The sequence below is a fragment of the Oncorhynchus clarkii genome, chromosome 10, assembly GCF_045791955.1.
Source record: "Oncorhynchus clarkii lewisi isolate Uvic-CL-2024 chromosome 10, UVic_Ocla_1.0, whole genome shotgun sequence".
Taxonomy (NCBI): domain Eukaryota; kingdom Metazoa; phylum Chordata; class Actinopteri; order Salmoniformes; family Salmonidae; genus Oncorhynchus; species Oncorhynchus clarkii.
The window spans coordinates 48,246,104-48,263,047 of NC_092156.1; the positions used below are offsets into that span (position 1 = coordinate 48,246,104).

At 40.5% G+C, this 16,944-nt stretch overlaps 1 protein-coding gene across 1 annotated transcript; it reads left to right on the forward strand.

The window, feature by feature from the left end:
* Window positions 1-554: 554 nt before the first annotated feature.
* Window positions 555-16,395, forward strand: LOC139418690 (reticulon-3-like). The gene is made up of 7 exons (XM_071168334.1): window positions 555-783; window positions 6,394-6,601; window positions 6,778-6,916; window positions 11,644-11,713; window positions 15,279-15,325; window positions 15,421-15,479; window positions 15,772-16,395. Exons 1-7 carry the CDS (start codon window positions 705-707, stop codon window positions 15,818-15,820), a joined length of 651 nt encoding a protein of 216 aa, XP_071024435.1. The 5' UTR covers window positions 555-704; the 3' UTR covers window positions 15,821-16,395.
* Window positions 16,396-16,944: the final 549 nt, after the last annotated feature.

Sequence of the window (16,944 nt, forward strand, 5' to 3'; positions counted from 1 at the left end):
GGCTGGCTGGGCGGTCTGGATGAAATTTGATATAGATAATGTCTTAATAAAGACAATGAAAAGTTAAGTAATGGTATCTTACCTAGTTTGATGACAGTGGGCATTTTGGTAACTTTTTGTTGTTCTAAATAGAAATGGCTAGAAGGGCTATGGGTCATATTAGATTGTGTAGAAATTCAGGAAATTAGCTTTAGAGGCCCCTAAAATGGGAGGACCCTCAGACTCCCTGCAAAAAGTTATGTTTATGTCCCCCTCACTTCTAAAACCAAAGTTGCACCCTTGTAGAAAAGTGTTCTCTTTACAGCCCAATGTTGTCAACATACCAGTGTCAAAATTGTATTTTTCCATTATTGGTTAAAAAAAAAAAAAATTAAACCATATTTTTTAATTAAAACAAAAAGGTACTTATTGCCTTTTCTTTTTGTCACAATAACATTGGCCATTGCTTAAATTACATTTTTCAATCCACATTGCAGTTTTGAAATGCGGGTTTTTATTTTGAAAGTTTCGTCATTACCATACGAACATGACGTCATCATTTGTGCTTGTGCCAGAATACTAGATAGAAAAAACATTTTCAAAACGACCAACGGGCGTGGGGAGCCAACTCAGCATCCATCTGTCATCCATTAAAAAAAAAGAGAATTTGGAGGATTTTGACCAGAACATATAGCTACACAAATCGAATTTATTACGTTTAAAAAATGGCAGATCCGACGACACAGTCTGCCCAGATTTCGTGCGCTATGAACGCTTCATCGACCAAAGAATCCACATATTACGGTAGGACGTTATTTTCTAAAGCGTTTTTGTGTTGAATGCAAACATTTTGACTTAGTTCGAGATCAGTTCAACCACCCTTGTATATATCGATGCAAGTTCGAACAATTGACGTGCGGGAAGATTTACTCGTTCGACCTGACAGCAAGCTGGCTGACCTAGCAGCTAGCTAACGTTAGCAATGTCACAACAATACACACATGTTGGCTAACTAAGTAGAATAAAATACATCAATAAATAACTAGCTATAGATAACGCCCTCTATATTTATTTTAGCAGTGTTGCGAAATGCCAAATACCATAAATAATGGGACCGTTTGAGACCAAAGAAAGCCTTTGTATGTTCGAGTAGCTGAACGTTAACTCACAATAGGTCGTTTGTTCACTCAGCTGATCTCTGATCTCTATTAACTATGTAAGATAACAATTGTATTTTCAACGTGTTGCAAGCTAACTAATACGCTACCTACTTACTGAGGCTAAAGCTGCAAGCTTATTCAAATAAAATATTACTTTAACATTTAGCTAAAAGACTACGAAGACTCTTAACGTTATACTGCCACATTCAGGAGACTCCTATGGATACATGAGAGATGCCTAACTAGATTGGGAAAAGCACACGCCCCTATTCGAATGTTTCTAATAATCAACCTGTCTAAAATTGGATGAGCAGAAGCATGGCTACCAGCCTTTTGCTTTCAATAATCAAAACCAACCTTGTCAGGTCAGTTATTTCCTGTGTGGAAATAAGGATGCATTCCCTGTTCTGGTTGTTAGGCCACCTTTGTTATACCAGTCACCTTTAGTTGTGTACAAGATCATCACTTATTACATGTAGGTGAAACATGTAATGGATGTAGCCTAGTCCTTTCTGAACTGGCATCATATTCACAGGGGAGGGGCCTTTTAATTGTTTCTATTTATTTCACCTTTATTTAACCAGGTAGGCCAGTTGAGAACTTGTTCTTATTTACAACTGCGACCTGACCAAGATAAAGCAAAGCAGTGTGACAAAAATAACAGAGCTACAAATGGGATAAACAAGCGTACAGTCATTAACACAATAGAAAAATATATGTACAGTGTGTGCAAATGTAGTAAGATTAGGGAGGTAAGGCAAATAGTCCGTAGTGGTGAAATAATTACAATTTAGCATTAACACGAGTGATAGATGTGCAGATGATGATGATGTGCAAGTAGATATACTGGGGTGCAAGAGAGCAAAATAAATAACAATATGGGGATGCGGTAGTTGGCTGGGCTATTTACAGATGGGCTGTGTACAGGTGCAGTGCTCTGACAGCTGATGCTTAAAGTTAGCGAGGGAGATACAAGTCTCCAGCTTCAGTGATTTTTTTAAATAAAATAAATAAATAAATTGCAATTTGTTCAAGTTATTGGCAGCAGAGAACTGGAAAGAAAGGTGGCGAAAGGAGGAGTTGGCTTTGGGGATGACCTGTGAAATATACCCGCTGGAGCGCGTGCTACGGGTGGGTGCTGCTATGGTGACCAGTAAGCTGCGATAAGGCAGGGCCGAAGTCAAATATCTGTAGGATGGTCAGTTTTACGAGGGTTTGTTTGCCAGCATGAGTGAAGGATGCTTTGTTGTGAAATAGGAAGCCGATTCTAGATTTAATTTTGGATTGGAGATGCTTAATGTGAGTCTGGAAGGAGATTTCACAGTCTAACCAGACACCTAGGTATTTGTAGTTGTCCACATATTCTAAGTCAGAACCATCCAGAGTAGTGATGCTGGATGGGCGGGCAGGTGTGGGCAGCGATTGGTTGAAGAGCATGCATTTAGTTTTACTTGCATTTAAGAGCAGTTGGAGGCCACGGAAGGAGAGTTGTATGGAATTGAAGCTCATCTGGAGGTTAGTTAACACAGTGTCCAAAGAAGGGCCAGAAATATACAGAATGGTGTTGTCTGCGTAGAGGTGGATCAGAGAATCACCAGCAGCAAGAACGACATCATTGATGTATACAGAGAAGAGTCGGCCCGAGAATTGAACCCTGTAGACTGCCAGAGGTCCGGATAACAGGCCCTCCAATTTGACACACTGAACTCTGTCTGAGAAGTAGTTGGTGAACCAGGCGAGGCAGTCATTTGAGAAACCAAGGCTGTTGAGTCTGCCGATAAGAATGTGGTGATTGACAGAGTCGAAAGCCTTGGCCAGGTCGTTGAATACATCTGCACAGTATTGTCTCTTATCGATGGCGGTTATGATATCGTTTAGGACCTTGAGCGTGGCTGAGATGCACTCGTGACCAGCTCGGAAACCAGATTGCGGTGGGTACGGTGGGATTCGAAATGGCCGGTGATCTGTTTGTTAACTTGGCTTTCGAAGATTTTAGAAAGGCAGGGTAGGATATAGGTCTGTATCAGTTTGGGTCTAGAGTGTCTCCTCCTTTGAAGAGGGGGATGACCGTGGCAGCTTTCCAATCTTTGGGGATCTCAGACGATACAAAAGAGGTTGAACAGGCTAGTAATAGGGGTTGCAACAATTTTGGCGGATAATTTTAGTGAGGGTTCAGATTTTCTATTCCAGCTGATTTGTAGGGGTCCATATTTTGCAGCTCTTTCAGAACATCACCTATCTGGATTTGGGTGAAGGATAAATGGGGAGGCTTGGGCAAGTTGCTGTGGGGGGTGCAGGGCTGTTGACCGTGGTAGGGATAGCCAGGTGAAAAGCATGGCCAGCTGTAGAAAAATGCTTATTGAAATGATCAATTATTGTGGATTTATCAGTGGTGAGTGTTTCCTAGCCTCAGTGCAGTGGGCAGCTGGGAGGAGGTGCTCGTATTCTCCATGGGTTTTACAGTGTCCCAGAATGTTTTGGAGTTGGTGCTACAGGATGCACATTTTTGTTAGTAAAGCAAAGGCTAGCTTTTTCAAACTGCCTGTGTATATTGGTTCCTAACGTCCCTGAAAAGTTGTATATCGCGGGGGCTATTCGATGCTAATGCAGTACACAACAGGATGTTTTTGGGCTGGTCAAGGGCAGTCAGGTCTGAAGTGTTCCTGGTTCAATTTGAATGGGGCATGCTTATTTAAAATGGTGAGGAAAGCACTTTTAAAGAATAACCAGGCATCCTTTACTGATGGAGTGAGGTCAGGATACCCAGGTCGATTAGAAAGGCCTGCTCGCTGAAGTGTTTTCGGGAGCGTTTGACAGTGATAAGTGGTGGTCGTTTGACCGCAGGCAGTGAGGTTGAGATACTGGTTGAAGACAGCAGAGCTGTATTTAGAGGGCAGGTTGGTTAGGATGATATCTATGAGGGTGCCCGTGTTTACGGATTTGGGGTTGTACCTGGTAGGTTCATTGATCATTTGTGTGAGATTGATGGCATCAAGCTTAGTTTGTAGGATGGCGGGGATGTTAAGAATGTCCCAGTTTAGGTCACCTAACAGCACGAGCTCTGAAGATAGATGGGGGGGGGGGAAATCAATTCACATATGGTGTCCAGGGCACAGCTGGGGGCAGAAGGTGGTCTATAGCAAGTGGCAACGGTGAGAGACTTGTTTCTGGAAAGGTGGATTTAGAAGTAGAAGCTCGAATTGTTTGGGCACAGACCTGGATAGTAAGACAGAACTCTGCAGGCTCTCGCTGCAGTAGATTGCAACTCCGCCCCCTTTGACTGTTCTATCTTATCAGAAAATGTTATAGTTAGGGATGGAAATTTCAGGGTTTTTGGTGGTCTTCCTAAACCAGGATTCAGACACGGCTAGGACATCCGGGTTGGCAGTGTGCGCTAAAACATTGAATAAACAAACTTGGGGAGGAGGCTTCTAATGTTAACATGCATGAAACCAAGGCTTTTACGGTTACAGAAGTCAACAAATGAGAGCGCCTGGGGAATGGGAGTGGAGCTAGGCACTGCAGGGCCTGAAATTAACCTCTACATCAACAGAGGAGTGGGGTACGGGTAAAGGGTACGGCTAAAGGCTATAAGAACTGGTTGTCTAGTACTTTCGAAACAGAGTAAAAACAGCATAGATTCAAAGCATAATGTACAGACAAAGGTATGGTATGATGTGAATACAGTGGAGGTAAACCTATGCATTGAGTGACGATGAGAGATATTGTCTCTAGAAACATCATTTAAACCAGGTGAGGTCACTGCATGTGTGGGAGGTGGAACTAAAGAAGAAGGAGAGGAGGAGGAGGAGATGCACTGCAGTACTTAATGCAGCTGGTGGCCACACCAGATACGGACTTACTTTTGATTTTGACCCCCCCCCCCTTTGTTCAGGGACACATTATACAATTTATGTTAGTCACATGTCTGTGGAACTTGTTCAGTTTGTCTGCTGTTTAATCTTATGCTCATACAAATATTTACACATGTTAAGTTTTCTGAAAATAAACACAGTTGACAGTGAGGATTTTTTTTTCTTTCAGAGTTTTATAAAAAATTATTTGCTTTCAATTTGACATGATCCTAGGAACTTCACATGTTGGTGCTCAGGGTCCCTTTTAACCTCTCTAGGGTACGTGGGACGGTAGCATCCCACCTGGCCAACATCCAGTGAAATTGCAGAGCGCGAAATTCCAAAATGCTACATTAAAATATTTAACATTCTTGAAAATGTTACACATCAAAATAAAGCTAAACTTCTTGTTAATCCAGCCGCCGTGTCAGATTTCAAAAAGACTTTACGGCGAAAGCAAACCATGCGATTATCTGAGGACAGCACCCCGCATACAAACACATGAAAATCATATTTCAACCAGGCAGGTGCGACACAAATGTCAGAAATAGTGATATAAAAAATGCCTTACCTTTGATCTTCTTCTGTTGGCACTCAAAGGTCCCAGTTACATCACAAATGGTCGTTTTGTTCAATAATGTCCTTCTTTATATCCATAAAAACTCAGTTTAGCTGGTGCGCTTCAGTCAATAATCCACTGTTTCCCTCCATCAAAATGCATACAAAATGAATCCCAAACATTACTAATAAACTTTTCCAAACAAGTCAAACAGCATTTATAATCAACTTAGGTATCCTAATACGCAAATAAACAATCAAATTTAAGACTGAGAATAGTATGTTCATTACCGGAGAAAAATGAGAACACGCTTTCCTCCACACGCTTGGAAACATTACAGCCAAAATGGGAGCCACCTAGAAAAACTACACTTTCTGGGTCATTTAATTATTTTTTTTTAAACAGCCTGAAACTCTTTCTAAAGACTGACATCTAGTGGAAGCCCTAGGAACTGCAGTTTGGGAGCACTTGGGCTTATAATTAGTACTAGCCATTGAAAATAATGGTAAGCTGAATGGGTTTTTCGGGGGATGGTTTGTCCTCTGGGTTTCGCCTGCCATAGCAGTTATGTTATACTCACATACATCATTTGAACAGTTTTAGAAACTTTTGTGTTTTCTATCTAAATCTACCAATTATATGCATATCCTAGCTTCTGGGCCTGAGTAGCAGGCAGTTTGCTCTGGGCACGCTTTTCATCCGGATGTCAAAATACTGCCCCCTACCCCAGAGGTTAATGAAAATGCCCATTATATAAATGAGATCTGTGATCGTCCAACCGTCAGGATTGGCTTGATAATTAATCCTGCTCCCTCCTGTTTGTCCCTCGTCCTTCTTCAAGTGATGGAGCTGGTGTACTGGCGGGACCCAAAGAAATCTGCGGTGGCCTTTGGCATGTCCCTGCTGGTCCTTCTGTCCCTGGCTACCTTCAGCGTCATCAGTGTGGTCTCCTACATGCTGCTGGCACTGCTCTGTGTCACAATCACCTTCCGCGTCTACAAGTCTGTCATTCAGGCAGTGCAGAAGTCTGAAGAGGGCCACCCCTTCAAGTACGACAGCTCAGTTTGGGATATGATGGGAGAACAAGGATATATTCTTAGTGTACTTAGTAGTACACAAGGCACATTGAACTTTACCCCTTGGAGTCATTGTCTGATTTGAGTCGTTGTAGTTTAAGCTTAGTTTTGTTTTTTTGGTGATGATGGTAAATCTTTGTCTCCCCCAGGGCTCTGATGGAGAAGGACCTGACCGTTCAGCCTGAGATTTTCCGAAAATATGTGGATGTGTGTCTGACCTATGTGAATCTTGCCATCACACAGGCCAGGCACCTGCTGCTGGTGGAGGACATGGTGGACTCGCTGAAGGTACTTGCTTAAGATCTCACTCTTGAAAAACGATCTGGCATTAATGGCCACATGTACTCTTAAGTCTACCCGATACAACCAGAAGAGGACTAGGCACTAGAGGTCGACTGATTATGATTTTTCAACGCCGATACTGATTTATTGGAGGATCAAAAAAAATCGGACAATTATTTTTTTACATTTACAGTTGAAGTCGGAAGTTTACATACACCCTAGCCAAATACATTTAAACTCAGTTTTTCACAATTCCTGACATTTAATCCTGGTGAAAATCCCAGTCTTAGGTCAGTTAGCATCACCACTTTATTTTAAGAATGTGAAATGTCAGAATGATTTATTTCAGTTTTTATTTCTTTCATCACATTCCCAGTGGGTCAGAAGTGTACATACCCTCAATTAGTATTTGGTAGCATGGCCTTTACATTGTTTAACTTGGGTCAATTGTTTTGGTTAGCCTTCCACAAGTTTCCCACAATAAGTTGTGTGAATTTTGGCCCATTCCTCCTGACAAAACTATAGTTTGTTAACAAGAAATTTGTGGAGTTGTTGAAAAACATTTTTTTTTTTAATGACTCCAACCTAAGTGTATGTAAACTGTATATATTTGTAATAATGACAATTACAACAATACTGAATGAGCAATGAACACTTATTTTAACTTAATATAATACATAACTAAAAATCTATTTGGTCTCAAATAAATAATGACATGTTCAATTTGGTTTAAATAATGCAAAAACACAGTGTTGGAGAAGAAAGTAAAAGTGCAATATGTGCCATGTAAAAAAGCTAACGTTTAAGTTCCTTGCTCAGAACATGAGAACATATGAAAGCTGGTGGTTCAATATTCCCAGTTAAGAAGTTGAAGTTATTATAGGTATTGTGATGCGTCGACTATTTCGCTCTATACCATTTTGTATTTCATATACCTTTGACCTTTGGATGTTCTTATAGGCACTTTAGTATTGCCATCCTAATCTCGGGAGTTGATAGGCTTGAAGTCAAACAGCTCTGTGCTTCAAGCATTGCTAAGAGCTGCTGGCAAACGCAGTAAAGTGCTGTTTGAATGAATGCTTACAAGCCTGCTGCTGCCTTTCACCGCTCAGTCAGACTGCTCTATCAAATTATAGACCTAATTATAATATCACAGAAATATGAGCCATTGGTCATTAATATGGTAAAATCTGGAAACTATCATTTCGAAAACAAAACGTTTATTCTTTCAGTGAAATACGGAACCATTCCTTATTTTATAGAACAGGTGGCAGCCCTAAGTCTAAGTATTGCTGATACATTGCAGAACCTTCAATGTTATGTCATAATTATGTAAAATTCTGGCAAATTTGTTCACAGTTCGCAACGAGCCAGGTGTCCCAAACTGTTGCATATACCCTGACACTGCTTGCACTGAACCCAAAAGTGACACAATTTCCCTAGTTAATATTGCCTGCTAACAGGAATTTATTTTAACCTGTTGCGATGAGCAATCCCATATCCGGGAGCGTAATTATAGCCTCAAGCTCATTAACATAACGCACCGTTAACTATTCATGAAATCGCAAATGAAATGAAATAAATATTGGCTCACAAGCTTAGCCTTTTGTTAACAACACTGTCATCTTAGATTTTCAAAAAATGCTTTTCAACCATAGCTACACAAGCATTTGTGTAAGAGTATTGATAGCTAGCATAGCATTAAGCCTAGCATTCAGCAGGCAACATTTTCACAAAAACAAGAAAAGCATTCAAATAAAATCATTTACCTTTGAAGAACTTCGGATGTTTTCAATGAGGAGACTCTCAGTTAGATAGCAAATGTTCAGTTTTTCCAAAAATATTATTTGTGTAGGAGAAATCGCTCCGTTTTGTTCATCACGTTTGGCTAAGAAAAAATCCCGAAAATTCAGTCATTACAACGGCAAACTTTTTTCCAAATGAACTCCATAATATCGACAGAAACATGGCAAACGTTGTTTAGAATCAATCCTCAAAGTGTTTTTCACATATCTATTCGACGATAAATCACTCGTGGCAGTTTGGTTTCTCCTCTGTTCAAAATGGAAAAATGCACGCACCTGGAGATTACGCAATAGTTTCGACGGAGGACACTGAGCGGACACCTGGTAAATGTAGTCTCTTATGGTCAATTTTCCAATGATATGCCTACAAATACGTCACAATGCTGCAAACACCTTGGGGAAACGACAGAAAGTGTAGGCTCATTCCTTGCGCATTCACAGCCATATAAGGAGACATTGGAACACAGCGCATTCAAAATCTGGCTCACTTCCTGTATGAAATTTCATCTTGGTTTCGCCTGTAGCATTAGTTCTTTGGCACTCAGACTATCTTTGCAGTTTTGGAAACGTCAGAGTTTTCTTTCCAAAGCTGTCAATTATATACATAGTCGAGCATCTTTTCGTGACAAAATATCTTGTTTAAAACGGGAACGTTTTTCATCCAAAAATGAAATATTGCCCCAAGAGGTTCAAGAGGTTAACTAAATATGCAGGCTTAAAAAAAAATATACTTCTGTGTATTGATTTTAAGAAAGGCATTGATGCTTATGGTTAGGTACAATTGTGCTAAGATTGTGCTTTTTTTCGTTTGGTGAAGTTGTCTGTGATTGGATAACTTAACAGGCACCGCATTGATTATATCCAACACAGGACAAGCTAGTTAACCTAGTAATATCAACTATGTGTAGTTAACTAGTGATTATGTGAAGATTTATAGTTTTTTTATAAGATTTAACGTTTAATGCTCGCTAGCAACTTACCTTGGCTCCTTGCAGCCACAAGGTCCTTTTGACGCTGCACTCGCGTAACAGGTTGTCAGCCTGCCACGCCGTTTCCTCATGGATTGCAATGTAATCGCCGTCCAAAAAGGCCAATTACCGATTTGTTATGAAAACTTGAAATCGGCCCTAATTAATCGACCACGTCGACCTCTGCTAGGCAACCCTTGGAGCCTGATTCCTCTCTAGGTTTCTGTCTTTTTCTAGCCATACTTCTGCCTCTGCATTGCTTGCTCTTTTGAGTTTTTAGGCTGGGTGTCTGTAAAGCAGACTGCTGACGTAAAAAGGGCTTTAAAGGGGGGGTTCTAAGATTACATATGGAATTGTTTTAAGATTGTCATACTATGGCTTATTTAGCTATTTGATTTTAAATTGTAGGGACCCTTTAGGTATCACTTGTGGGAGTCGTAGAGTAAAACCGAAACCACCGTCATGTTCGTGAGAGTCTCCCCTTTCCATAGTGGTCATAATAAATCAACCTGTTTTGGTGAGAAGATCGATTTTCGGGATGTCTCCTGGTCTGACAAACACCGCTCTAGCTCTGCCACCTTTCACCACAGATGCGGAAGTGTGACACCGGCGGATGTGGTGGATTGAGACGTGTCCAATGCAAAAAACATATCTAGTTTAAACTGATGGATTTTGATGTGGATTTTTTTAATGTTACATAGATTGCGACTCTAGGGGGTTAAAATACATTTGATTGATTTTGAGTGTGTGTTCATCGGCTATAGGCTACTGCGGTCTAGGATATTTCCAATGCTATGGCCTTTAAAGATGCACTATGCAGAAATCGCTCAGCCATTTCCTAGTTGCTGAAATTGTAATATTTCAGTTTGTGACAAAACAAGCAGTCATTGTGTAGAGAGTCATTGTACCATCTAATCTGCTGTGAAATGTATTTTCCGTAACCAAAACTATTGTATTTTCAGCTGTTTGAAGCTGGTGTACAAAACCGAAAGCAAAAGACGCAAAAACGAAACTTAAGAACTGAAAGCATAGAAATAGCGTACATGGAACAGATCTACCACTTCTTACACTTGCTTTCAATGAGAATGAAATATCTATAACCCACATTTCTATGTGAATTTGGTTAGGTCGCCTAAAAAGTTACATACTGTAGCTTTAATTGGATTTAAACTATTATTTCTAGCAGTGCTTGATTGACAAACTCGCATGCATGACAGAATAGTCTGTCTAGCTTTATCTAGACTGAATGGCAATACACTTTCTTTATGGATTTATTTTGACTGTAGGAAAAAATGGTTGTAAATAGGGCTCATGATTTAAAAAATAAAAATGCATGCCTTAAGAGGCTTTGTCCATATACACTGTGGTCACCTTCTGTGCCGTTGGCGATATGTTTTTTTAAAACACTGAAGTCCACACTATTGTGCATTGAAACGGCTGGCTAAGAAAGCCTGAAAAGCCGTCATGTGATGAGGACTGGCAGAGAGAGAAATACCTGGCTGATGTTCAAATTAGGGATTAAGAGTTTATCAGATGAAGTAAGGAGTGGATTACACAGCTGAAGGCAGCCAGTGTGTGGTATCCTAACAAGTATTAATAAAGGCTACATATTATGGGATGCTTGTTATATTTTCCTTTTTTTCCCAAACAGATAAAAAACATGAGCTGGCGCACACCCAGAATAATAGTTTGTGTGGAGGTGCTGACTAACGGCGAATAAACTCCCAGCAATTTAATGGGTATTTACCATGTTTCGGCATCACTGTGTTTATACATGGAGTGAACGACTTCCTTTATTTTCATAGTTTAACCTTCTTTTTTTTCAAACACACACAATGTTAGAATTTCGATGATAATTACATTGATCGATTGTGGCCAAGGAAAATGCAGCCCTTATGCTTGTCATGGCATTTAGCGGTATAGTGTGGTGGTCTGAAATGTGCTGGTCCCTCTGTTGCAGCTGGCTGGTTTCATGTGGCTGCTGACTTATGTGGGCGCTGTCTTCAATGGCATCACTATCCTGATACTGAGTAAGACACTCCAGTCTTTGATTTTATGTCTAATGTCCCAAAACAGTGTGGTGCACCCAGTCACTTAGACACGTTATGTTCATGATAGTCTGTTTTTTAGTATTCTTTAGGAACCTAGACTTATCATGTTTTTTTCATTCAACTACTGGGATTGTTGTTTTTACGTATCTGCAGTCCTGCCTAAAATGTTGTCCTTTATGGGATAAAGTATTTTGAATTGAAACAATCAGACCTGTGTTTACATTGGGGGGGTCTGAATGGTGTATAGTAGACATGGTTTAAGTTGCCTCGTGAGATCCTGTGCAGTACTGCTGTAATAAATTGCTCTTTTAATCGGGTTGATAGTTTAACACAACGCTATTCATTGAATACTATCATGTTAGAGGTGTGTCCAACGCTACACTACATGGCCAAAGGTATGTGGAATTGTGAATACCATTTTCAAATGAGTGGATTTGGCTATTTCATCCACACCGTTGCTGACAAGTGTATAAAATCGAGCATAGAGCCATGCAATCTCCATAGATAAACATTGGCAGTAGAATGGCCTGTTCTGATGAGCTCAGTGACTTTCAATGTGGCACCGTCATCGGATGCCACCTTTCTAGCAAGCCAGATCCTCAAATTTCTCCCCTGATAGAGCTGCCCCGGTCAACTGTAAGTGCTGTTATTGTGAAATGGAATCATCTAGTAGCAACAACGACTCAGCCGTGAAATGTTAGTCCAACAGTCGTGGCCAAAAGTTGAGAATGACACAAATATACATTTTCAGTCTGCTGCCTCAGTTTGTATGATGGCAATTTGCATATACTCCAGAATATTATGAAGAGTGAAGAGCTGAATTGCAGTTAATTGCAAAGTCCCTCTGCCATGCAAATGAACTAAATCCCCCAAAAACACTTCAGTGATTCTCTCGTTAAAACCTCTCTGGGATATTTGGGACGGTAGCGTCCCACCTCAACAACAGCCAGTGAAAGTGCAGGGCGCCAAATTCAAAACAACAATCTCATAATTAAAATTCCTCAGGCATACAAGTATTTTACACAATTTTAAAGATAAAATTCTCGTTAACCCAGCCACAGTGTCTGATTTCAAAAAGGCTTTACGGCGAAAGCACACCAAATGATTGTTAGGTAAGCGCCTAGTCACAGAAAAACAGCAATTTTTCCAGCCAAAGAGAGGAGTCACAAAAAGCAGAAATAGAGAGAAAATTAATCACTAACCCTTGATGGTCATCAGATGACACTCATAGGACTTCATGTTACACAATACATGTGTGTTTTGTTCGATAAAGTTCATATTTATATCCAAAAATCTGAGTTTACATTGGCGCGTTATGGACAGTAGCTCCAAAACATCCGGTGATTTTGCAGAGAGCCACATCAATTTACAGAAATACTCGTCATAAATGTTGATGAAAATACAAGTGTTATACATGGAACTTTAGATAAACGTCCCCTTAATGCAACTGCTGTGTCAGACTTCAAAAAAGCTTTACCGAAAAAGCACACCATGCAATAATCTTAGTACAGCGCTCATACACAAAAACCAGCCATACAGATACCCGCCATGTTGGAGTCAACGGAAGTCAGAAATAGCATTATAAATATTCACGTACCTTTGATCTTCATCAGAATGCACTCCCAGGAATCCCAATTCCACAAATGTTTGATTTGTTCGATAAAGTCCCTCATTTATGTCCAAATACCTCCTTTTTGTTTGCGTGTTTAGTACACAATCCAAACTCACGACGCGCAGGCAAATCCATGCGAAAGTTCAGACAAAGTTATATTACAGTTCGTAGAAACATGTCAAACGAAGTATAGAATCAATCTTTAGGACTTATCATAAATCTTCAATAATGTTCCAACCGGAGAATTCCTTTGTATGTAGAATTGCAATGGAACGCAAGCTAACTCCCTATCGCGTGGTCAGCTCATGGCACTCTGCCAGACCTCTGACTCAATCCCCTCTCATTCGCCCCCACTTCACAGTAGAAGCCTCAAACAAGGATCTAAAGACTGTTGACATCTAGTGGAAGCCTTAGGGCGTGCAATATGACCCCATAGACACTGTATTCGATAGGCAATGAGTTGAAAAACTACAAACCTCAGATTTCCCACTTCCTGGTTGGATTTTTTTCTCAGGTTTGAGTTGCACTTGCTAGCTAATTTGTCCTATTTAGCTAGCTTGCTGTTACTAGCAAATTTGTCCTGGGATATAAACATTAGGTTGTTTTTTTTTAACCTGAAATGCACAAGGTCCTCTACTCCGACAATTAATCCACACATAAAAACAGTCAACCGAATCGTTTCTAGTCATCTCTCCTCCTTCCAGGCTTTTTCATTTTTGAACTTATATGGTGATTGGCATCTAAACTTTCATAGTATTACCACGACAACCGGCAACAGTTAATATTTCAATCACCCACGTGGGTATAACCAATGAGGAGATGGCACGTGGGTACCTGCTTCTATAAACCAATGAGGAGATGGGAGAGGCAGGACTTGCAGCGCGATCTGCGTCAGAAATAGGAATGACTTCTATTTTAGCCATGGCAACGCAGACACTCGTTGACGCGCGCAATAAATGAATAACATAGATTCCTAAAAAAATAAATGCTACGCACTCGACGCGAGCGGTGTAGTCGGGGTATAAGTGGCTCGGGGAACAAGACATCAATATTTTGGGTCCATGGCCAGGAAACTCCCCAGACCTTAATCCCATTGAGAACTTGTGGTCAATCCTCAAGAGGTGGGTGGACAAACCAAAACCCACAAATACTGATGAACTCCAAGCATTGCTTATGCAAGAATGGGCTGCCATCAGTCAGGATGTGGCCCAGAAGTTAATTGACAGCATGCCAGGGTGGATTGCAGAGGTCTTGAAAAAGAAGGGTCAACACTGCAAATATTGACTCTTTGCATAAACTTCATGTAATTGTCAATAAAAGCCGTTGACACTTATGAAATGCTTGTAATTATACTTCAGTATTCCATAGTAACATCTGACAAATATATCTAAAGACACTGAAGCAGCAAACTTTGGAAATTAATATGTGTCATTCTCAACTTTTGGCCACGACTGTAGACGATTCTGTGCTTCCAACTGTGGCAACAGTTCGGGGGAACACCCTTTCCTGTTTCAGTATGACAATGCCTCCGTGCACAAAGCGAGGCCCATACAGAAATCGTTTGAGATAGGTGTGGAAGACCTTGACTGGCCTCTACAGAGCCCTGAACTCAACCCCATCGAACACCTTTGGGATGAGTTGGAACGCCAACTGTGAGCTAGGCCTAATCAGTTCCTGACCTCACTAATGCTCTTGTGTCTGAATGGCAGCAAGTCCCTGCCGCAATGTTCCAATATATAGTGGAAAGCGTTCCCAGAAGAGTGGAGGCTGTAATAGCAGCACAGGGGGGACCAACTCCATATTAATGCCCATGATTTTGGAATGAGATGTTTGACGAGCAGTTGTCCACATACTTTTGGCCATGTAGTGCATCTGGAAACCTCCTTAGAAATGACATACTTGACCGATGTCCACTCTGTTTCTCATTGACAGCTGATATCATTTTCTTCAGCACGCCTCTGGTTTATGAGAGAAATAAAGTAAGTGTGAATGGAAGCAGTTTTTATTTGGCATACAATTACTAATGTTTGTTATCAACCTGTGTGCTTGTTGGTTAAAAATGGTTATCTTTCAGACTCAGATCGATCAATACATTGAACTGATTCGCACCAGAGTTGAAGTCACACTTGCAAAGTAAGGGCATTCTTTTTCTAATCATCAATGTGTAGATAAAGTGAAATCACAGAACACAATTTTCCGTTTTTCAGCAGTATAAGTGGACATTTTACCTTTAGAGTCATGGCATGAAGGAACGCAGCATCAGTACCTTCATGATCAACTGTCTTGGTGGGACCATTAAAAGGATTTGTCTTTGTCCAGATACAATATGACACCTAATGTATCCGTGTATATAAAGGTGAAAGGCCAGCCACACCAACCTTGTTCTAGTATAGTATTATTCATTTTTTTCCCATTTCCTTTTCAGGCTTCAAGATAAACTCCCTGGGGCAGTAAAGCGCACCAAAGCAGAGTGACGGTCCATGAACCCTATTCAACAACTAATCTCCCTCACTTATATTGCAACTCCAGTCCTACACAGCGTCGAACTAGTGGCAGTCATCGCTCAATATTCTATGTACCGTAACTAACTTGCATAGGGTGCAATGCTTGTGTTTTGTTGTTGGAGCCATCCACATTCTGTACATTCTCTTGATCCTCAAAGACCATGTACTCCTTAACATATGATTCCTGGTTGAACCCGGGGGGGGGGGGGGGGGGTTTAAGTCAGGAGAATCACTGATTCACTTTTAATTATTTCAAGGATACAGAATGGTGTGAAACATCTCTAAAAAGCAAATGTTTGTACTCTAATCTGTTTTGCGGAGAAAGTTCTTTGTTGTAGTTTTGTACATTTTCACAAAATAAATCATTTTTAATTTATGAAAAAAATAATAACTTAAGCACTTGGTGTGTTTTCTGTTTCTGGGGCACTCAACCTTTTCAGCATTGTCTCAGTTCATCCTAAAGACACTTGGTATCTGTACTGCACGGAGTATTTTGTAAGTAATTCATCAAACTTGAAATAAAAATGAAGGAAACTCTGGAAAAAGCTCTCATCAGTCATGATTGATCCTGTTTTGTGTGTATGAGTTGGGGAAACAGTTAGCAAAGCAAAGGCATACACAGATGTTCCAAACTTTAATATGGCTGTATTAGCATTTGCACAATTTATTTGCAAAAGAGCAGCCTAAGAGTGTTAGACAAGCAAACATTGATTGCTTAAGTAGGCTACATATGCCACTTCAATTCTTGAATTAAAAAATCCCCCCCAAAAACGTTTTTCAATGACACTCTGGCACCTTAACCGGAAGACTGGTTTAAGAAGTACAGTATGGTGATGGCACCCCATAGCCCTCCACTGAGTAGGATATAGTGCCATCTGGCTCTCATCCCATTTTACTTCCATCCCTGACAATTTGTGAATTTTGGGGGAAGGGGGGAAAAGAGATGACATATGAAAAGTTTGAGTGATGTAGGGAGGCTACAGTTCTTTATTCTGAGCAGTAGATGGCGGCAATGACGTGAAATAGGGAACAATTTGGTTAAAACATTGAGTGAATGATGTGATCTTGCTCTAGCTTGAGCAATTTCAATCAGA